The sequence below is a fragment of the Vidua chalybeata genome, chromosome 18, assembly GCF_026979565.1.
Source record: "Vidua chalybeata isolate OUT-0048 chromosome 18, bVidCha1 merged haplotype, whole genome shotgun sequence".
Classification (NCBI taxonomy): domain Eukaryota; kingdom Metazoa; phylum Chordata; class Aves; order Passeriformes; family Viduidae; genus Vidua; species Vidua chalybeata.
In genome coordinates this window covers 14,037,526-14,051,283 of record NC_071547.1, presented here as the reverse complement: position 1 = coordinate 14,051,283, position 13,758 = coordinate 14,037,526, and the positions used below count along the sequence as shown (strand labels likewise).

The 13,758-nt window shown below is 49.8% G+C and overlaps 1 protein-coding gene across 4 annotated transcripts in view; it reads left to right on the top strand.

Annotated features, from left to right (window-relative positions):
* Window positions 1–13,758, top strand: part of AIFM3 (apoptosis inducing factor mitochondria associated 3) — a 55,412-nt gene that overhangs the window by 26,857 nt on the left and 14,797 nt on the right. For all 4 annotated transcript variants that reach the window (XM_053959074.1, XM_053959078.1, XM_053959077.1 and 1 more), the window contains exons 4-12: window positions 589–698; window positions 2,066–2,175; window positions 3,223–3,267; window positions 4,455–4,551; window positions 6,700–6,812; window positions 9,655–9,741; window positions 10,355–10,446; window positions 12,180–12,310; window positions 13,404–13,519. In XM_053959074.1, coding sequence (XP_053815049.1) covers window positions 589–698; window positions 2,066–2,175; window positions 3,223–3,267; window positions 4,455–4,551; window positions 6,700–6,812; window positions 9,655–9,741; window positions 10,355–10,446; window positions 12,180–12,310; window positions 13,404–13,519 — 901 coding nt within the window. The remainder of the gene's footprint in view (window positions 1–588; window positions 699–2,065; window positions 2,176–3,222; window positions 3,268–4,454; window positions 4,552–6,699; window positions 6,813–9,654; window positions 9,742–10,354; window positions 10,447–12,179; window positions 12,311–13,403; window positions 13,520–13,758) is intronic.

Here is a 13,758-nt window from a genome sequence, read left to right as displayed (position 1 = left end):
TGTGAGCTCCACTCTGCAAAAGCAATGAGGAAAACATCAACAAGGTCACACACAGGTGTCTGCTGTCCTGAGGGATTTATCAGGAAAAGTGACCCTGGGACATGGCCAGGACCAGAGCAAAAACCTCTCAGGTGTGGGAGGTAGACCCCAAGGTTCAGAGTCACCTCTCCTGGTTTTCAGGTCTGGGAGATGTTGTGTTTGGTTTGAAAAACTGAACACAAGCCTGGCAGGGGCCTGCTAAGCCACTGGAGCCAGGAGGGGAGCTGATGTCGCAGTAAAACCAGTTCGGTTTCTTGCTCCCACTACCAGCTCCCCCAGCAGCTGGGAGGTGCTTTGAGCTGCCTCTTGGCACAATGATGGATAAATTAGTTGCTGCCACTGAATGACCCAGCTTGGATGTGCCCCAGTCTGGGACAGCTGGCTTGGTGACAAGGAATGACCCACATCTGTAGTCACCTGAAGCCAGTAATGAGCAGGTTGAAGGAGGAGGGGAGCCTGGTGGGACTAGGGCTGTGTTGTAGGGTGGAGTGGTAGCATCTGCTGTGAGGTGGATGCTCTGCTATCTGTCTCCATATTCCTCCTCTCCAGGATGCGGGAAGTGGACCTGGGCTGTGGGAAGGCTCTGCTCATCAAGGAGAGTGGGGAGTTCCACGCCGTGGGACACAAGTGTCCCCACTATGGGGCTCCTCTGGTCAAAGGTCAGTTTGCATCATGTCCTGGAGAGCAACTTAGGGCATCATAGGGCAAAGGACAGCCCCCAACTGTGCTGCCCAGCATACAGCAGCACTGCACTGCATGCTCAGCATCACCTGGGCATCTTCTGGCTGGGGAAAGCATAGGAGCAAGCAGGAGTTGCACAAAGCTCCCCAGAGTTCTTTGGCAGCTCTGGTTTGCAGCTGCGACTGCTGATCACAGGGCTGGGCTTCTTCTTGTTGAGGGGAAAGAGGACTCTCTTTGGGCTGATGGAACCCTTCCAGTGGCAAAAAGAACATTGCTCATGTTATTGACTGAAATGGGATGAGGTGGAGAGGTTTCCCATCTTGACACCTAAAAATATGCATCCTGGCACTTTCTCAGCACAGGCTTCAGGTAGGTCTCTGCCCCGAGCCTAAGCAATGGCAGCAGTCTGTGTACTGACGTGCATCACCAAAACTGGGGTTGGGAGGACACTTTCCTGGAGGTGGGATCCTGGGGAAGACAGGGGAGCATCCTTCTGAGTGTCTTCTGGGCATTGCTGGCCCAGCAGCCGTGCTGGGTGTAGCAGCCATGCTCTCAGCCCCCCACCCTGGGGTGAGCCTCTTGCTGAGCAGGGCAGAGGAGCCCCACACTGCCCTGGAGGTGAGAGCTCACTGCCCTTTCAGAGACCAGTCATGCATTCCTCAGACCCTGGCACACAGGGATCTCTCTGGGGACTTTGCTGCAGCCGTAGGTGCAGGGGGCTACCCCTGTGCCACACCTGTGGTGGTGATGAGATGTGGCATTGCTGTGCCTCAGCAAGCAGAGATACAAGCTTAAGACCAGTCCATGGCCTCATGGTGGCCTATGCTCTGCCCTGGCATTGTTCCAGGGAGAGCTGAAGTCCCAGGCAGCAGCCTCTGAGCCAGCACCTAGAGAAATGAACATATGGCTTTGGGCATGCCTGTGCCTCCCAGGTGTGTGCAGTTGCCTTGCTGTGCCAGGGTCTGCTCTGCCACACACGTACTCTAAATCAAAAATGCTCTGCTTCAGGCACCACTTGTTCTGGGTAATAGTAGGACTTTTAAGAATGACCACAAGGCTCTGGGGATGGCAGCCCCATCCTGGCTGGAGAGTGAAGTTATATCCCAGAGCAAACAGCTTTGGAACTGCGCCCAGAGGTACTGGAGGACCCTGCCATCCAGGGCATTTTATTAGGAATTGCTCATATAGGATCCCATGCCCAGTGTGCATGTTGAGAAAACTCCACTGTGGACTTCCCATCCAGGTCCACACCAGCTGTCACGTGTCCTGTGGGAGAGGTGTCATCTCACAGGATGGGAGGCAGCTGCAGAGCAGCACCGACCCTACTCTGCCATGTTCCCTGCAGGGGTTTTGTCCAAAGGAAGAGTCCGCTGTCCCTGGCATGGAGCTTGCTTCAATATCGGCACAGGTGACATTGAGGACTTTCCCGGCCTGGATAGTTTACCCAGGTTCCAGGTGAGATCCTTGTCCTTGCAGCAGAGGATATCGCAGAATCATGGGACGATTTGGGTTGGAAGAGACCTTAAGGCCCACCTCATTCCACACCCTGTTATGGGCAGGGACACCTTCCACTATCCCAGGTTGCTCCAAGCCCACTCCAACCTGGCCTGGAACACTTCCAGGGGTGGAGTAGCAACAGCTTCTCTGGGCACCCTGTGCCAGGGCTTCCCCACACTTACAGGGAACAATTCCTTCCCAATATCCCATCTAACCCTGCCCTCTGGCAGTGGGAGCCATTCCCCCTTGTGCTGTCACTGCAGGCCCTGGTCCCAAGTCCCTCTCCAGCTCTCCTGGAGCCCCTTAAGGCACTGGAAGTGGTTCTGAGGTCTCCCTGGAGCCTTCTCTTCTCCATGTGAACAATGCCAGTCCTCCTCAGGGCTGGTCTTGATTCCTGCATCCCTTAGCCTGGACAGATAAGGCAAATTGCTCACATCCAGATGCAGCAGCTTGCATTTGCCCTTATTGAAACCTTATAGGATTCCCATGTGGTCAGTTCTCCAGCCTGGCCACATTCCTCTGCATGGATCCCTTCCCTCTAGAGCATCAACCACACCACTCAGTTCTGTGTCATCCACAAAATGACTCTTTTAATTGGGATAAGCATGACATGGAGCAAATATTTTCCAAGGATGTGCTGGTGTCACCAGTGGAGGGCAGCTCCTCATCCAGCTCCTTCCCCTCTGCAGCTCCCTTGCACCCACCCACAGGCATCAGACACCTCCTGGGAACCTGGGAGTGCCCAGTCTAGGAGGTCTCTGGAGTAGGAGTGGGGTAGGAATGAGAAACCATATATAAGCTTTGGCTAGAAATCAGGTTGCACACTGAGCGTCAGTGTGGGGCTGATCTGAGGCAGGAGATCTCACAGCCTCGAGCTGGGATGAGCCCTGCCATGGCCTGAGCTGCTCCTACAGGTGACCTGGTGCCGCTAGCCCTTGTTCCTTAGCTGTTGCCCAGAGGGAGCCCTTGCTGCTCTGCAAACCAGCACTGTTCTGTCACCCCCAGGTGAAGATTGAGAAGGAGAAGGTATACATCCGAGCAAGCAAGCAGGTGAGGGGCCACTGACATCCAAAAATCAAGGCCAATGCTTTCATTTTTTGCTGTATGTGCATGGGGGTGGGGGAAAATGCTTATCTTTGATCCTCTGGCCTGGACAGAGTGAGGTGTGAGTATCCAGTTTATATGGAGGTACAAGGGGAGCAGGGCAGAGGTGCTGGGTCCCCCTTCCAGCCAGCCTCCCTGCAGCTGCTGGACACCTGGCTTGAGCTGTCCATGCTTTCAGGTCTTACAGGTGTTTGTCCTGCACTTGTTTCCTTAAGTTTCCTCTGTTTCCTTATGCTCAGAGCAAATTTTAATTTAGCAGGCCCATGGGAAGAGGCCTCTTCCACCAGCCTGGTGATGGCATGGTGATGACAGAGGCCACTTGTGCTCCCTCCTGAGCCCACACCTCAGTTCCTGCTGGAGAGGAACCTGATGCAGGGGTAGAAAGGACTCTTGCTCTGATGGAATGCAGAATGAAGCCCATTCAGGCCACTGCCATCTTTCTTTCCAAGAAAAGCCTTCTTTTGATGCATGGTTGTATGTACATTTGTGCAAATCCAGTGGCTCAGAGCCCCAGTGGGCCCTTAGAGCACTTGGGTTAGATCCAGAGATGTCACCTGAATGGCAGCACTTCAACTCCAGCTCATTTGGGAATGTGATGAGGGGAAAATGGGTCTATTTGCTCTACCAGGAACAGATTTTGGCCTCTAATGCCTGGGAACAGGGGGTCTATGCAGCAGGGCTACACTGGCACAGGTCCATGCCTGTGCTCTGGCAGATTGGACGAGTCCATCAGCTTTGGATATCAGGTGTACAAGCTCTGCTCAGGTTCAGGATAAAATTCCTGACAGAGTTTCTTCATTTTTGTCTCACCTTTGGTGCAGAATTGCACAAGGACACACCTACTTTTTCTCTTGCCCCAACACCACCCCAGCTCTGAGTGGCTGCATGGCTTTGCAGAAGATGATGAGTTTGTTTTTCTTTTGTACCTTGTAAGGGGCAATGCACTGGACACTAGAATGGTATTTGGATGAACAGGGGTTTGGAGTCCTTGTTTAGTACAAGGGTGTGGTTGTTCCCTTCCTATCCAAGCTGGTTTATGACACTGCTACAGTTGTCCCCATCCCTGCCTGGCTGCCCAGGGTAATGCTGAGTAAAGATAATTGCTTTTCTTCTTCTTTTTGGTGGTGACACAGACTCTTCAGACACAGAGGAGGACAAAGATGATGGCAAAGTGCATCTCCTTGAGCAACTACAACCTGAGCAGCACCAATGTGCTGATCATTGGTGCAGGTAAGGGTGGCATATGCTAGGGTCACTGTGTGTCCCCTCCCAGGCAGGGATGCAGGGAAGGGGTGTCTGCGTGCCCTGCACCCTCTGTCACCCCTTCTGCATTCCTCCCTGTGCAAAGGGTCACACCAGAAAGTAATCCTGAACCTTTTTGTACTACATGCTAAAGATCCAAAGGTGCCCTGTGGTCCAGTCTGTGGAGCTTTATAGTTCCCTGTTGCCATGCTTTGGAGTGAACCCTGAATCCTCTTCTGGCTACTCCCTTCCCAGTTACATTAGCAACCCCTGATTTACACAGATGATGAGTGTAAAGTCTTTTCAGGTTCTGTGGTGTTGATACACCTTTTTCTCTTGGACCTCGCACATCACCATCTCATTGCAGCTCCAAAGTTCTCACCACAAGATGCATCTCTGAAGAGAAAAGTTCTTCCACCTTGCCAGCAAATATCAGATCCCTGCCACAAATAGCAAAACTGCCAAGTTTTCCCTTCCCCTTCCGCTTCCGCTTCCGCTTCCCCTTCCCCTTCCCCTTCCCCTTCCCCTTCCCCTTCCCCTTCCCCTTCCCCTTCCCTTCCCTCTTGTCCCAGCTCTATTTGTGCATTGCCATTTTTGTAGAAAGCCTGATGGGGTGAAGCCCATCTTCCAAGTTTCTGGAATGGGTTAGATATAAAGGCTGGGCCATGCTGGGGTGAAATGGAGGGTGGGAGGAGGACAGGAGTTTCTGTTCGTGGGACTGGGAGGAAACGTCTGCTCCTGGCACATGGGTTGTTCTTACTGGAGTCTCAAGGTCACCAGATCCAAGCTGGATATTGAATCATCAAATTGGGATCATCTAAGGTGCATCTCACAGTCTGAGCAGAGGGGAAAACCAGCTTGACTGGCTTTTCCCATGCTGCTAGGTGACATTTTTCCCTTCCTTGTGCCCTCGCTGTTTGTTGACTTAATGCCAGGGTGGGACATACTGCTGCCTGAGGCCAGCTGGAATGTCTTGGTGTGCAGCAGGTCTGGACAGTTGTCACAATCCTCAGCAAGGACACTCTACAGACAACATTAGCCACTGTTGAGGAAACTTTCTCAGGCTTTAGCAGATAAATTTACAGGTCTGTTAAAGACCAGAGTCTATTCTGGTGGACACCAAAGGAGATTTCAAAACTGGATTTGTGGGGAAGAAGTGTTGGGGAAAGAGTGCCCATCCAGCCCTATGTCAGGGACCGAGATCCAGCCATGCCCAGCAGAGCTGAGACCAGTTGACTGCAGTCCCTTGCTCATGTGAGGGTCATCCTGACATTAGTACAGTGTCAGCTCTGTCTCAGGATGCTCCTGGCAGCATGCACAGGATGTCTACCCGCCTGTCTCTTCTTCCATTGTCCCCCAGCTGCATCAGTGTGAGAGTCTTGTTAATGGACCAAACCATGATATGGTCCAGGTCCATCTTCTCTCAGTGGTGTTACAGAATTTGTGGCCCTAAAAACACTTATCATGGAGTGAGGCTTCCTTGGCTGAGAAGAGACTCCAGACTTCTCATCTGAGCTCTCCAGTCTCACCAGTTCAGTCAGGGAAAAAGGGACGTGCCAGCCAGGCTGCCAAGCTGCAAAGGTACAGCATGTCCCAAGGCAGCTTTTTGTTCAATTTAACAAGTTTTTTTCTGTGATTGAAACAAGTGAACAAAAAAATCCTTAAAAAATAGCATGGAAAATGCTCTGCAGTGAGTCACACAACCAATACCTTGGCCATGGAGAAGGGAGGACTCCCTACTCTCCGTGCTTGGCCATAAATTCACCAGGAGCAGGGTGTGCAGACCCTTCTCTGACTAGAGAAGTCCAAGGGTCTAAGTGGCTGCTTATTGCCCTGGAGTTTGTCAGCGTTTGTAGGCTCCTAAACAGCACTCCTCAGTGTGTGTTTGTGACAGTCTAGGAACAGACAAGAGGGTTAATGTCATGGTCCATACACAGAGTGTCCCTTCTGCTGCCTCAAGCATCTGCTCCAACTGGCTTCCCGTGTGAGCTGTTTGAGTTGGGAGAGGCTGTGAGGTGAGGCCAGGGCTGCTGGAGGTGGTGGTTTTGGAGTCAGCCCCAGCGGGTTTAGCAGTAAAGGGCACAGAACTCCCAAGGCCACATGCACATGGCTGTCACTGGTCTCCTTCTCCCTTAGGGGCAGCTGGGCTGGTCTGTGCAGAGACCTTGCGCCAGGAGGGTTTCTCTGACCGGATTGTGATGTGCACCATGGACAGACACTTGCCCTATGATAGACCAAAGCTCAGTAAGGTTTGTATCACTCTGGGTATGCCATAGTTCCCCAGTTTTAAAATTTGCTCTAGGGCCTTTCCCTGCTATTATTCATTGCAGCAGCAAGGTTCTGTTTCATTAGTCTTCCTGTCTGTTTCCCTTCAATTTTCTTCCCTCTTTGTGACTGAAATATGAAACACAAAAAAGGAGTTGTTCAAACTACTCCAGCAGAAAAACAAGCGTATTCTTCCTTGTGTGGGTGGGCAGGCCCTGGCACAGGTTGCCCAGAGCAGCTGTGGTTGCCCCTGGATCCCTGGAAGTGTCCAAGACCACGTTGGACATTGGGGCTTGGAGCAGCCTGGTCTAGTGGAAGATATCCCTGCAAATTGAAATGAGATGAGCCTTAGTCCCTTGCAACCCAAACCTTTCCTTGATTCATATGAATCATGAAATGATGATTCTTCCACGGATGTAATGGTAGCTGTCTTAGCCAGCTTGTACCTGGATGTGTTCTTAAAGTGTTTCTGGATCAAAAATATTTAAAGCAATGAAATGGAGCATGTGAAAAAATGGTGTTGTCTACCAGAGTTTTTATTAGTGCCTGTTTCTGGCTGCCCAGGGATGCTCTGTGCTGTAATTATGATGATTCTCAGCTGTCATCACAGCTTGATAACTTGATGGAAGTGCAAAGGTTGCTTTTTCTGGCACACATCCCATTTTGCATTCCAGTTTATAGACACAGGATGATCTTTAATCAGATTTTTTTGCTGCTGATTCCTGAACCTTCTTTGATGTCAGACAGCAGCTCAAGCTGGACAGCAGCATTTGACCTTGGAGCCTGAAGATAACATAAGGTGAACTATGTGTTCATCTTCATGTTAGGAATGCTTACCCATGGGGACTACTACAATCATAGCATCTACCTCTGCTTCCAGCACCCAAAAAAAAAGGGATTTTTCGAAGACAGGCCAACATGCACATGGGTTTTGGGGAGCATTCAGACCATTTCTGTGCTTCTGTGAGTCCTGCCTGGGGCGAAGAGTAGCTGCCTGGTACCTGCATCCAAGCCTCACAGGAGTTGTGCTGAGGAGCTCAGAGAATCTGAGAGTCCCTCTTCCAGGCAGACAGCTCTTCCAAACACTTATCCCCATGTATGAGTCCTAGACTGGCTCTTCTTCTCTCTGTTAAATATTAAGAACATTTCACATGCCAGAGATGTTGTACATGGTTTGTTAAATCCTCCACTAAACACCTCTGGCTGTAGTTGCTTTTAGAAGGTGCACAAAGCCCATGGAAGAGAAGGCAGAATTTTTGGGAAGAGGGTAGGAAAAATGGAATTTTTCTTAATCCTGTTGTGTGTGGGATTACACCTGTACAAGCTACTGGAGAAGGAGTGCCACTGCTAACTCTGTAAGTAGCAGAGCTCTTGCTCCCTGAAACTGCAGCAGTGCCCCTCCTCTGCCCTGCTGAATGCCTGTTATCAGTCTGTCCCCAAGTCCTGCCAAGCTGTTTCCCTTTGTCTCCTTTGGACCATGACCTGTGTGTTGCCACATCTCTGTTACTGTCCCCAGAGCACGAAACAGCAGCAAAAGCCATGGTGGTTGTGCACTGTTGTGCTTTGCCCTTCCTGCACACTTTCACAGAGGGGTCAGGTGTTTCTCTGTGTATATGTGGAGCATTCAAAGAATTTGCAGTAAGACCTGTATGACCCTGCCCCTGCCTCGAGTCCTGTGACACCAGTCTCTCCTGAGCAGAGCATTGTCCGAACTCAGAATAAGGGCTTGTTCTTGTTGGTCTTATTCCAGCCCCTGACCGGGCCACCTCCAGAGAGAAGGATCTTGCACATCCATCTCCATGGGTCAATAGGAAGGCCCTTGATTCCTGCGTCCCCTGTCACTCCTGGGCCAAGCACAAACCTCATCCCTGTGTGGCATGAGAAGATGCTGCTGCTGGGCACTGTGTGATCTATAGCAGGGCCTGACCATGGCATCCGTGCCTGTTCCTACATTGCAGGCAGGGAGGGGTACACGAGCAGGGAGCAGCCTGCACACCCAACAGGTCACTTGATGCTCAGCTTGTTCTCAGCCTGAGTCTGATCTTGTGTCCGCGGAGTCGGGAGGACAGATGAGCTCAGGCTCAACCCTGTGTGTAAAGAAGATGTGTATCTCACCCCAGTGACCAGGGAAGGCTGGGAAAAGCATGAACCTTTATCTTGCAGATGAAGATGTGCAGATATGGGCCTCACCCCCTTGCTTCAGTGTTCGGTGGAACTTGTGCAGGATAACTTGGGTGCTTTTGAAAATGTATCCTTGTGTGTTAATGCTGCTTGTTCTTACTGCTCTTCTAGCTTCCATTTGCCCTGGTAACTGGCTGTTTTCCAAATAATCATAGAATGGTTTGAGTTGGAAGGGACTTCTAAAGATCATCCTGTGCCACCCCTCTGCTATGGTTTTTACTCCTTTTATTAGACCAGGTTCTGCTCTAGTCCAGCACTTTCAGGGATGTGGCAGCCACAGCTTCCCTGGGCAACCTGTTCCAGGGCCTTGCCACCTGTGTTGTAAAATGAGGCTTTTCTCTTGCTCCTGTGAACCTGTGTGTGCTGGGAGGGGCTGCAGTTATATCTCCTTTGCTGACACTCCAAAGCACTTGCTGTGATCTTGCCTGAGCTACTCAGCACCAGCCCCATGCCAAACTGGCAGAGAAGGCACCAGAACCCAGACCAGCCTCTTGTGATAACTCCTGTTTGAACAGGCTTTCATTCCAGCCCTGTACAGCCATTCCCTTAACCCATGCCACAAGTGCTGACTTGTGCTGGTAGCAGCCATTTCTCTACTCACCTGTTCAACCACAGCAGCTGACAGAAAAATAGCTTTTTTTGCAGTCAATGGATTCCCACCCTGAGCAGATTGCCCTGCGCCCCAAGGAGTTCTTCTGCACCTATGACATCGAAGTCCTGACTGAAATGCAGGTAAGGAGAGTCCTGTGTGTGCCGGAAGGAAAGTGCTGGTATGCAAAGGTTGTATTTAGCAAATGTGGCTGCTGTCTCTGTTCTTGGCTCACTGGATGCCACTGTGTGAATGTTGGGTCTCCCCCAGCCCCCCTCTTTTTGCCCCAGAGTGCAGGTTGCCTGTGCTTGTTCAAAACACAGCTCCTGTGTTCAAAACACAATGCTGCTTTGGCAGAAAGGGCACGCTGGGTGTGACCATGGTGAGGCTATCTGTGGTGACCATCATGTGTTACCTGCCATTCCTCATGTGCATCTGGGGAGCCAGGTGCCATCTGATAAGGATAATCAGCCCTCAAACAGTGCAGACAATGATGGCTTAAATATTTCTCCCCATCATTGTATTTATATTGGGAGACCTTCCAGGATTTGTGAAAAGACAACAGGAATATTTAAGGTGTGGGTTGGCCAAGCTGTGGACATGGGGGGACTAAAATTAACAGACTGACTAAAAGCAACCAACAAACTAACTACAACTAACATGGAGGACTAGAACCTGACTGACAAGTTGATTGGGCTGGGACCTCGGTGAAAATCTGGGATTTCTTCCCTTAACGTTATTTAGGAATGATTTTAGGTGGCGGCTGTGGATGTCAAGAGCAAGATAGCTGTGTTCAAGGATGGGTTTAAGATGGAATACAACAAGCTGCTGATAGCAACGGGAAACACGTAAGCTTTGGACAAGCATCTTAAAGATCAAGAGAAACTGTTTTATCTGAGAATGTGAGGAGTTAATGCCTGGGGATAAGGGAAGAAATGTGGCAGGTGAATTTAAACACTGAATTTGTTTGAGCATGGAAAACTCAAGGAACACAAAAGATATTGGAAATGTCTGTATGTATCTACATCTACATCTATATCTATATATCATCATCTATCTATTTCATATATTCTATATCATGTATTATAGAATCACAGAATCACAGGATGGTTTGTGTTGGAAGGGATATTAAAATTCATCTAGACCCACCCCTGCTGTGAAGAGGGAACACTTTCCACTAGACCAAGTTGCCCCAAGGCCCATCTAACCTGGCCTTGGACACTTCCAGGGTGGTACCAGGACATTGAACATATTTTCTTTAACAAGAGCTCCAAGGTGGAAGTATCGTAATTCTTTTAGAGGGCATTTTTGCCACATTGCTCTTCTTTTCACTCCTTGATAACACTCAACCCTGACAACCAGATAATTCATTGCTGTGAATTTCCATCTTTCATTTTCTGCCAACCTTTAAGATCTTTTTCAGCAATTAAGGCTTAACACCTTGCTGTTGCAGCCTTAGTTAGGTGTTGCTGTTGCCCCATTCTAACAGACCCTTTGGAAGCCTTGGCCCCAGAATAGGAATTTTCAGGACTGAACCTGATCCAGCCACAGGGAAAGGTGGTATTGATGTGCTGGGATGCTGAGCATCACTCCGGATTGCTGTTCTCATTTGTGCCCTGGAAGTAGTGGGTTGGTTTGTTTTCGATTGGAGGGTTGTCAAAATTGGCAGTTTAAGCTGAAAATGAGGCATCCTGGCTCTCCTTCCTTGTGTTCCTTACATTGAGCCATAAAATCAAGTAGGAGAAATGCAGCCCCTGCATAATTTATCATCTGGGGAAGGGATGCTGTAGATCAGCCAAAGCAGGGACTCACACTGGAAACCAAAGTGCCACCAGTCATAGGCAGTGCCACAAGGTGTGAATAGCTGGTACTAGGGTGTACAGCATCACAGCCAAAATGCCATGTGCACCAGCCATCCAATTAGGTTCAAAAGAGGATTAAGCCTTTGGCAATAATTACAAAATCCTTATGCACAAGCTCCAGGTACACTGGGTTTTTTAGGGTACCTAAATTATTTAGGCTCTTCTGTCCTGTTTCCAGATGTGAGTCAGGTATGCAGGGGCCAGATATTTAAAAATATATGGGCTACAGTAAGTGCTGGGTGAGGGCACAGTTAAGCTGCTACAGCATCAGCAGTGTGCCTGTGAGAATGGAGGGTGTAGCCTGCATCTGCAGAGCCTTATCAAACTTTCAATATCTGGCTCCAAAGCACTGCTGGTCAGAGTGAGTTTTCTGTGTCCCATTAAGCTTCTGAAAAATTTGTGACATGCCAATAATTGAGCATAGGCTTGTAAAGCAACACCTATCCTGCACTGGCTACACTGCCCCAGCAAGGAGCTTCCCTGGACCTGTGGGTACACCAGTCCACGATGGGGTCTGAGGTGGCTGCTCAGCATCCTCTGCTCCACTACTGGCCACCAGCATCTGGGTTTTTCCATGTTATGTCTCCAGCAACGAGAAAGGTGAAAAAAGGAAAGTTGGGAATGTTCTTGGAGCCTGGAAGGGGTGTCTGCAGTCCTGACTGGGCACTGAACCACACAGAGTAGAGAAAAGCAGCTGTATCACCCTCAGTGTTTTTCAGGCCCAAAACTCTCAGCTGCAAAGGCAAGGAGATGGAAAACGTTTTCAACATCCGGACGCCTGAAGATGCCAATCGTGTGGTGAAGCTGGCCACGAGCAAGAATGTGGTGATTGTGGGAGCATCCTTCCTGGGTGAGTGCTTCCCTGGCCCGTGTCCCTGTCCCAGCTCTCCACCTCTGCCTGCAGATGGGTAAAGTCCTTTGCCCAGTTTGTCACTGCCTAGTTAGAGATAACACCCTCATGAAATTGGACCTGGGGTAGTCCAACCTCCAGCCTCAGATGTGTGTAAAGACATTTCCGTGCCAAAGAAATTGATTTTTCAAAGAGGCTGGGCTGGCATGGGCATAGATATTGCTGATTCAGTCTGAAAAGCACATGGAAAGGCAAATACTGGTGCTCATGTGGGTCCAAATCTGGTGTGTCTAGAGCTGGCTTCAGTCGGGAGAGCCTAGTTGGTGGGTGGGAGCCTGTGGGCTTTTTCTCTTTTACATTTTAGCAGTGTGGTGAATTTTTAAAATGAGCAGGAAAAAAATCTTGTAGTTTCTTTGATGGCGCTTCTTTTTGCTTGATATGGTTCCAACAAAATTATTGTGGGTCCTAACAAACTAAGCGTGCGTCCTGCAAGCCTTAAACATATAGTTATTGGTCAGGGAATTTATTATAAAATGTTGATGATTTGTTTTTCTTCTTTTATAAAAGATAAACTTGTTTTAATGGTTGAATCAATATGATCTACAGAAAAGCATGTGGTGTGGGGGCCCAATTGCAAACTGCAGGTCATCAAAAAGATTCCTTTCTAAATAACCCTCACAGACAGAAGATGTCTTGGTGGAGGTTCCCATGCAATTCCCATCACCAAAATTCTACCATTCCGATGGAAGAAAACAGCCACTCCCAAGAGCAGTTTTCAGACCACAGCTGAGGTTGTCCCAGCCATAGGAGGAAGGTTTCCCTTGGCTGAAGTCCCTTGTTCCATGTTTTTCCCAGGGCACTTTGGGATTTCCTGGCCAGTTCCTCCCTTTAGTCTTTAAAACCTACATCTAAGAACAGCTGAATTGGTGTGATCCCTGGTGTGATCAGGTCTGGTGGCTCCCGAGTTCTCCCACGAGGGCAGCTCCAGCCTCCCCAGTTGGAGTGGGTGAGGCTGCTCCTTGTCTGCAGCCAGGGACACAGGGCAGTGCTGGGTGGGTTAATGTGGCTGTTTGGACCTGCTTCTCTTCCCCAGGGATGGAGGTGGCCGCCTACCTTGCGGAGAGGGCCCACTCGGTGTCCCTGGTGGAGCTGGAGCATGTCCCCTTCAAGAAGTTCTTTGGGGAGAGGGTTGGCCGTGCTGTCATGAAGGTGATCGTGCTTTCTCATCTAGGGGGGGTTGGTAACAGAGCAGGTTTTGCTTGTTTCACTTATTGCACTAATTAATTTACTTCACACTTACTGACAAAGCTGTGATGGCAGCAGTTAGTGAGAATGGGCTGTATTTTCCCTGCTATGGTCCATGTGTTATGGAGCAACTTCTAGAGCCGTGCTGGGGCTGTGGGGATGCTGACCCCCTTAGCAGTGCAGGTTGAGGCAAGCCTGCGGGG